This window comes from Oncorhynchus gorbuscha, linkage group LG26, assembly GCF_021184085.1.
Source record: "Oncorhynchus gorbuscha isolate QuinsamMale2020 ecotype Even-year linkage group LG26, OgorEven_v1.0, whole genome shotgun sequence".
In the NCBI taxonomy this organism is placed as follows: Eukaryota; Metazoa; Chordata; class Actinopteri; order Salmoniformes; family Salmonidae; genus Oncorhynchus; species Oncorhynchus gorbuscha.
Genome location: NC_060198.1, coordinates 16,757,204 through 16,766,287, shown reverse-complemented (window position 1 = coordinate 16,766,287; position 9,084 = coordinate 16,757,204). Strand labels below are relative to the sequence as shown.

The following is a 9,084-nucleotide window of genomic DNA, read 5'->3' as shown; positions in this document are numbered from 1 at the left end:
TATGGAGGTCTGTGGGGGAACAAATTGTTGACACCCTTGATAAAGATGAGATAAACGACTCTATAAAATAAAGAATTCAAATACTGAGCTATATTGTATGTAAAAACAATAAAGGGAAATTATATTATTTTATATTTTACAATTGCTCAGAGAAAAATATATAGTTTAACATGTAATTCTCAAAAGGTAGGGGTCTGAATTATTGCCACCCATGTTTTCAATTCTCCAGCACCCTCCCCTCAGAAGGATAATGACACTGAAATGGTTTATGAGATGAGAGAACACATTGGGTGGGATCTTAGACCATTCCTCCATACAGAATCTCTCCAGGTCCTTGATTGATTTAGTCTGCGCTTATGTACTGCCCTGTTCAATTCAAACCACAGGTTTTCAATAGAGTTCAAGTCTGACAACTGAGATGGCCATTGAAAATGTTGAGTTTGTGCCCAATTAACCATTTCTTCCTGGATGTTGATGTGTCTTGCTGGAAGATCCACGTATGGCCAAGTTTCAGCCTCCTAACAGATAGGTAACCAGGTTTTGGGCTAAAATATCCTGGTAGTGGGTAAAGTTTATTTATTTTATACATGTATTTTTGCTCATCTTTATCAAGGGTATCAATAACTAGGTGCTGATTTTGATATCTAGTTATTTGACTGAATCAGAAATACAGATGTAGAGTTTGTTTTAAATTCTCATAAAAACTCTGAACTACTCAAACAACACTTGTTGCTCTTTGTACGTGTTGATATAATATTCATATTTAATGGAGAGGAAAAAAAGGTTTCCCTAAACTGCTTTATAATATTATAATTTATTGAAGGAAAAAAAAGTTTTTCACCCTCAACTGCGTTTCCTCCAGACAGCAGATGGCGATATGTGTTTTTCAGGCGATGTTTCTACTGTGACGTATAATCTTGTGGAACGCTTCTTCAACAACTGCAGCCACCTCAGTAGCTCGCTGGACAACGAAGTAGGAAAATTCAAGTTCTTTAGACAATTCCGTGGTTTATTTGTCACTATGGTTTAAACATACGTATGTGTAAACAACTAGCTACCTCATTTAATTTAATATTTACGTTATAAGCCAGCTAGCTGGCTGGTTAAGTTAGCACTAGTCTAGTCGCTAATGCTAACAAGCTATTATCCCCGACCATGAGTTCACTACGCTACTCTCCTCCTGTTAAAGAAAAGGTCTGCTGGACGGAGAAGGAAGCTCTCGTCAAGGAGGAGGAGGAAGAGATGGATGTTACAATACAAAAACAAGTAGAGGGTGAGGCTGTTACAGTGAAAGAAGAAGAGAAAGCCGTTACAGTGAAAGAAGAGGAAGAGAAAGAGGAGGCTGTTACAGTAAAAGAAGAGGAGGAAGAGAAGGACGCCTTCAGAGTGAAAGAGGAGGAGGAAGATGCCGTTTTGGGAGTGGAGGATGAAGAGGGGGAGATTACTGTCACATTGGAGGAGGACGAAGAAGAGAAGACTGGAGAACTGATTAACACCAGTAAATACAGTGAGTACTTACTATCTTATAAAACAGGGACATTGATCTGATTAACACCAGTAAATACAGTGAGTACTATCTTAAACAGGGATACACAATCTGCTGTTGTTGAACCAATGTGTGATTTTTAAAAGAGCATTCTACACTTGAATATGTTTTTGTACTGTCTGAATTGTTCATGATGTCCGCCAGTGATTTGAACTTTTCCTGTTGAAAAGTGATATATAAATACAGTAAAGTATAAACACACTAAAGGGAAACAAATAAATGTTGAGAATTTTTTTTTTTTTTTTAGACAACTGTCAACTAGAAGGAGTGAGTGATGTCATAGTAAGGCCTTAAAGGAGTTGGCTTGATGGGAAGTCGTGATGTCATCCAATAGGTGACTGATCTTCATGTGAATATTCATTATTCTTTTTTTTAAATCCTTCCCTTTCTGTCAAGTTGGTTGTTGATCATTGCTAGAAAGCCATTTTCTAGTCTTGCTATAGACTTTCAAGACAAGTTAAGTCCAAACTGTAACTTCGCCACTCAGGAACATTCAATGTCATCTTGGTAAGCTCCTCCAGTGTAGATTTGGCCTTGTAGTTTAGGTTGTTTTTGTTTTCCTACAGTTTTTGTATTCAGATCTCTGAAATGCAGTGGCGTGCCTGGGGGCTGGGCCTTCAGTGAGGTCCTACACAGTCCCACCCGAATTAATCCACCTCTTATTACCATCATTATGATGCCATGGTTCTAGACACTATATATTTAGACAGAAACGCAGTATAAAACCAGGCGTTGCGTCACCTTGAAATTGACATTTTTATTCATAGAATTGCAGGGGAAGAGTACAATACCTTTTCATTGTGCAGCTTCCATTGCCCTGTGCGCTTGTTAGTTGAGCTGTAGATCCACTCGGGTGTCCCCAAAAGTTTTCAAAAGCACCATTGCTTGTAAGTGCCCAGCCACGTCTCATTACTGCCTTGGTTAGACAACTCAAGTTTGCAAAGCCAGTGTGGCTCCAAACACCAAATCTAGCACTTGCAAATAATAGGCATTCCCAGCAGTACAGTTTGCAGTGCTTCTCGGAGCCTGTGAGCCATTGATAGCGCTCGTAGTTGGAACTTTGAAAGTGGCGAACGAACCCCTTTCCCGCCTGTGACAGGCTTTGTAGCGTCGGCATCGGGCGACCTCTCCTGACAATGTCTAACTTTTCTTGAAAAGTTTGTCTTGAGAATGGCGTTATAATTATATCCTCGACCAAATTGATATCTTCTCCTCCTTCCGCCACTGTGGGTTAAAAAAACAGCTTAGTAGTACGCAAATGAATTAGTTTATCAAATTCAGTTTCCTAGTTCTGAGGTTTGCAATATACCTGCCCATATAGGACCTGCCTCTCAATATTGGTAATCCAATCAAATGACGTGCACGCACTACGCCTGCTAGCTGGCTCCTGTGTAACACTGGAGCCAGCCAGCAGGTGTACAATAGCCAACTCTAAAGCTGATTGGTTGACACAAAATTTTCATTTCCATTCACTTTAAGCTACAAGCGCCCACACTGTTGATTCTGAAGGCCTGAGGGCAGATGTTAGAACCCTGGCAACACATGATGGCTGAATATGATTGGATAAAAGATCTAACATAAAGACCAGCCCTCCAAATCTCAACCTGGGGCTGGAAGCAGTGCAACCAAGAGGAAAGCTATGAAATGAAGAGTATAACTCTTACTCTGGGGAATAATTTAATACATATTTGTGGGAAAATATATATATTTTTAAATGATATTCTGATGATGTTTAGGCCAGCAGAGAAGGCCTTGCTGGCCCTGACGGCCCACCACTGCTGAAATGTACTCTACCCTACGTAACATTTAGTGTCTCCTTAAATTACGCTGGGAAAACAGTTTTTTCATGGGCACAGAACTCCTGAATAATTTCAGATTTCGCACTACTCAATGGTTCTAACCGAGAGTCACCTTAACTTTATTGACAACACCCAAATGGATACTGTCATTAACGTGGTTCTATAATAATTAGACATTCTTAATACTGTAGCTATTTTGTTACAGTCACATGTTTAACTATCATCAAGTGAATCAGGAAATCATTTTCTGACTGACAGTGAAATGACAAACGTCACGACATGCAACAACAACCAAAGTGCTTCTTCATTTATTATTCTGGTAAAGACAGTTATGCCATGCTCCATGTTGGATCCAACATCCCTAACAAATTGATGTTTATAATGTGTTATTGTCTGCTTGATTTACTGTCGGGTCTCGTTGGTCGGTTTGGACACAGAGATACTTACCTCATAATGTGTAGAGAACTGTTCCTTGATGGATAGGCTATTGTACAACACACAGAGCTATTTTTCTTTAATCAGGACATTTAGAATGACAACACATTACAGAGTTGCCGAGTGGGATTATTAACAAAATTATCTGGTAACCAGGTTATGAAATATCATGACAAAGACATTTTAGTTTCCATGTTTCACCTGAAATATTAAATGATTTATAGTCAGAGGTCTACGTTATTGTTAGGGTGACGTTATGGGTCTTACAGTAGGTCTATGTTGTTGTTTGGTGAAGTTATGGGTCCTATAGTAGGTCTATGTTGTTGTTAGGTGAAGTTATGGGTCCTATAGTAGGTCTATGTTGTTGTTAGGTGAATTTATAGGTCCTACAGTAAGTCTATGGCAGGTAATCCCAAACTAGAGTATGCCGTCAGGGGTACTCCAAGTAATAATGTGATTCACATTTTTTTAAATGTGCAAATAATACATTTTCTTCACATGTTCAAACAGTCAATTTATATTTTCCAACGGGACTATACATTTGGGTGAGGGTTTTTTTCTCACGCGAGTAGCCTCGTTTCATTGCCAAAAATACAATTAAACCATCTAGTGTTCAGTGAAATAGCAACACAATGTCAAATACAGGTAGCTTAGTCAAATAATTAACTTCCAATCACATTAACCGTTACTCTCTCGCGGGAATTCCACTAATATATGTAGCCAAACGTAGCTGCTGCTCATGTTGGTATCTGTACTGATGGCGTAGGGAGACATAGTAGAGTGGTACCGCACGTGCAAGCAGTTGCTCCCGATGCCACTTGGGTACACTGCAGCATCTACCAACAGGCTCTTGCTGCCAAAAGGAATGACTGACAGCTTGGAAAATGTTTTGGACACTACAGTGAAAATGGTTAACTATGTTAAAGCAAGGCCCCTGAACTCTTGTGTATTTTCTGCAGTATGCAATGATATGGGAAGCAACCATGTAACGCTTTTACAACATACAGAAGTGCGCTGGTTATCAAGGGGCAAAGTATTTTTAAACTGAGAGTCGAGCTTAACGTTTTCTTTACCATCATTTTCACTTGTCTAACCGCTTGCATGATGACGAGTTTCTCACATGACTGGCCTATCTGGGTGGTGTTTTTTCTCGCCTGAATGATCTGAATCTAGGATTACAGGGACTCTCCGCAACTATGTTCAATGTGCGGGACAAAATTGAGGCTATGATTTAAGAAGTAGGAGCTGTTCTCTGTCTGCATTACCAAGGACAACACACAGGTCTTTCCATCATTGTATGATTTTTTTGTGTGCAAATGAACTCAAGCTTACGGACAATGTCAAATGTGATATAGCGAAGCACCTGAGTTGGGTGCGCAATTACGCAGGTACTTTCCCGAAACGGATGACACAAACAACTGTTATCCCTTTCATGCCCTGCCTCCAGTCCACTTACCGATATCTTAACAAGAGAACCTCATCGAAATTGCGACAAGCGGTTCTGTGAAAATGTTATTTAATCAGAAGGATTGGGCTGCGCTCAGAGTATCCTGCTTTGGCAACCTATGTGAGAGTGGATTCTCGGCCCTCACTAGCATGAAACTAAATACAGGCACAGACTGTGTGTGGAAAATGATTTAAGACAGAGACTCTCCAATACAACATTGCAGAGTTATGTGCATTCTTTCAAGCACACCCTTCTCATTAACCTGTGGTGAGTTATTCACAATTTTCAATGAACAAAGGTTTTATTTGTAAGATGGCATAAAGAGCAACATTATTGATTTATATTATTATTTGTGCCCTGGTCCTCTGTCAACTGTCAAATAATTTAACAGATGTCAATTGTTGTACATCTTCATGGGTACGCTACCTTTTACCTTAAATAAACAGTGGATTTCTGCTGTTGTGGGCCTTTAATCATCTGTCTGACTTTGTCATTCACACAGGAGAGAGACATGACTATCGTGGATCCTCTGGGGAGCCTCAACAACATCATGAAGCTGACAAGGCAGAGAAGACTCTCTCCGGATCAGAACTCCTCAAGAAACACCAGCAGAAACCCACAGAGAAGAAATCTATCTTCTGCTCTGACTGTGGGAAACATTGCAAATCTTCATCAAAACTTAAAATACACCAGCGAGTACACACAGGAGAGAAACCTTATAGTTGTGATCAGTGTGGCAAGAGTTTTATTAAGTCGAACAACCTGGTATCACACCAGAGAACACACACAGGAGAGCAACCATATAGCTGTAAGCAATGTGGGAGGAGTTTTTCTCAGTCAAACAGCCTGGATAGACACCAACGAACACACACAGGAGAGAAGCCTTATAGGTGTGATCAATGTGGGAAGAGTTTTACTCGGTCAAGCTCCCTGAAATTACACCAGAAACTACACACAAGAGAGCAGTCATATAGCTGAGAGCAATGTGACAAGAGATACTCTCATTCAAGTGGTCTGATTAAACATCAGAAAATACATGCAGGAGATCCACAGAGTGGAATGATCTCCGACACCAGACCTGGGTAGTAGAACACAGAGTGTAGAATGACCAACACCAGACCTATATACATCAAATTACATTTTATTTGTCACATACACTTGTTTAGCAGATGTTATTGCGGGGGTAGCAAAATGCTTGTGTTTCTAGCTCCAACAGTCCAGTAATATCTAACAAGTAATATCTAACAATACACAATCTAAAGAATGGAATTAAGAATATATAAATATTTGGATGAGTGATGTCAGAGCGGCATAGACTAAGATACAGTGGAATAGGATAGAATACAGTATGTACATATGAGATGAGTAATGCATAGACTAAGATACAGTTAGAATAGGATAGAATACAGTATATTCATATGAGATGAGTAATGCCAGATGTGTAAACCTTATTAAAGTGACTCGTGTTCCATTCCTTAAAGTGGCCAATGATTTCAAGTCTGTGTATGTAGGCAGCAGCCTCTCTGTGTTAGTGACGGCTATTTAACATTCTGATGGCCTTGAGATTGAAAAACAGCTTCTGTCTCTCGGGCCCATCTTTAGTAGACCTGTACTGACCTCGCCTTCTGGATGATAGCGGGGTGAACAGGCAGTAGCTCAGGTAATAACAAAGAACAAATGTGTGTGCCTGAGGGGAAATGAACTTTTATACAGCCAAAAGGGGTGAGAAATTACACCAATATCAGTGGACAATTTGCACTAATGTAAATTAACATAGATGATGGAACATATTCCCCTTTGCTGACATGATGAACCACTAAGGGGACATAAATAGTTACTATCTAAACCATGTGTGACCTCTCACCTCTCTGGCTGTAGAAGTGTTATTCCCAACCAGTACCTCAACAGCTCTCTGACTGAGCTCCACCCTCACTCGGTCTTTAGGAGAGGAAGGCTGAGGAGGGATGGAAGGATGAATGGATCAGTCAGTCAATAAAGGGTAGAGCTGCTGTCTGACAAAATCACTATTTTAGTAGTTCATTAAAGTGGATTAGGCTTTATAACGGATGAATACCAACTATCAATCACTTAGATCATGTATTTTCAGGTAGAGATACATCCTTGGGATGTCCTTAGCCCTTTGAAGTTGCCATTTAAAATCATTAGGTAGGGGTTAAGGTTAGGGTTTAGGATAGGGATGTCCTAAGGATCCCGGATAGCATTGACCATTGTGCATTATTCTGTCTCTTACATAGCAGGTGTAAAATAAACAGACAAGACAAGTAGACACACAGTGCATGGTCATTATAGTTTTAAAAATAGCATCTAATTATGCCAATCTCTATGTGGGGTTGTTAGAGAAGAATGTGATTGTCAGCCCTAACAACCCATTCTAGCACCTCATCAGGCTCTGTAAAAGGCTACATTTTCATCAATACAAGCAATGAACATCTGAAATTCACCCTCACCTTTGATGAACATGAAACAAGTTATCTGGTTTTCGATTAAGAGGGAGGGGTGTGGCTTTAGCTCAGACCTATACAGGAAGCCGACTGACAGCGATTCCCTGTTACGCAGGGACAGGTTCCACCCTACACCCCTAAAAGAGATCCTCCCCATCAGCCAATACAGTTGCATACACAGGATTTGTAGTACACATAGTGACTATGACAAACAAGCCGACTGTCTGGATGAGTGTTTCAGACAGCGGTGTTACTCAGAGGAATTGCTGCATGACGCAAGGGATCGTTATAAAAGTACAGTGGTGGAAAAAAGTACCTAACTGTCATGCTTGAGTAAAGAAAACATTTAAAATGTAATTTTAATTTTAGTAAATTTAAAACAAAAACAAACCTGTTTGTACTTGTAGGTAACCAAATCGTGACTACAACTAAGTTACTAAGTCTTTAACCACACTATGTTACACTGGTGAGTAAAAACTCATGCTTCCTACACTTTACCTTGTTGTCTGAAAATAAAATGTACATTTTCCTCAACTGCGTCCAGTCAGCAGATGGACTAGATGCTGCTTTGGCCGCCCGTTGTGACTCCGTCAAGAATTCAGCAGAACAAGTTTGTATGAAGGTCTGGTTATTAAATGGGTACATAGTCCAATAGTAATATCCTCTAAACCCCTCTGGTGATTAACTTTGCTGCCCTGTTTCCAGTTGTCCACATTTCTGGGAGAACCTCTTCAAGTAAGTAAATATATTTTGAAAATGTAAAAAAAAAACGATGTATTATTAGCTAACTAGCTACAGTGCAGGCTAACTCAAATGAGCTGCTCAATGAGCTATCTAGTTGGCTATCTAACTAACTTCAAATACTGTATAGATAACTAAGTTAATTAAATATCACCTGCTACCTAACTTCATATTAGCTATCTTGTTGTATTTATCACTGTAAAAAAAAAATCCAAATGCATTTGTAGGTAGCTAGCTAACAGCCATGGAGGAGGGTGCAAGGATAGCAGACCCAACTGTCAGTGAGAGAGGAGGCTATTCTGGATAGGACAGGTACTTTTGTGTTGTTCCTGTCCCTAGAAGTGAGGACGGAGATAATAGTAACATAATATTCAGTGTGGTGTAATTTGACTATAATGAAGTGTTTCTTGTGAGGTTTTCTGTCCTCAGATAAAGAGCTCTATGAAAGCCAGTCTACATATGAAGAGGTCCCAATGAAGAGCAGTGGTTCTCAGTCCTGGGGACTCAGAGGCACATTGAGGGTTTTTGCCTCAGCACTGCACAGCTGATTCAAATGATCAACTCTTCATCAAGCTATAACCCATACCTACACACTCATGTATCAATCTGATTGATGGATTGTGTTGTGCAGTAAGCAGGTTCAGGTGTATAACT

General features: G+C 39.9%; 1 protein-coding gene across 2 annotated transcripts; it reads left to right on the top strand.

Moving 5' to 3' along the window:
* The first annotated feature begins 905 nt into the window (after positions 1–905).
* On the top strand, positions 906–6,707 carry LOC124015821 (zinc finger protein 22-like). 2 transcript variants are annotated; one of them, XM_046331311.1, is made up of 3 exons: positions 906–1,507; positions 1,794–1,880; positions 5,730–6,707. In XM_046331311.1, exons 1-2 carry the CDS (start codon positions 1,156–1,158, stop codon positions 1,838–1,840), a joined length of 399 nt encoding a protein of 132 aa, XP_046187267.1. In that variant the 5' UTR covers positions 906–1,155; the 3' UTR covers positions 1,841–1,880; positions 5,730–6,707. The 2 variants fall into 2 exon arrangements, with proteins under 2 accessions (XP_046187267.1, XP_046187266.1); XM_046331310.1 differs by lacking the exon at positions 1,794–1,880.
* Positions 6,708–9,084: the final 2,377 nt, after the last annotated feature.

Coding starts and splice junctions, on each gene's coding strand:
- LOC124015821 (XM_046331310.1), top strand. CDS start 1,156: ATGAGTTCACTACGCTACTCTCCTCCTGTTAAAGAAAAGGTCTGCTGG. Junction 1,508..5,729: donor GATTAACACCAGTAAATACA/GTGAGTACTTAC, acceptor TCATTCACACAG/GAGAGAGACATGACTATCGT.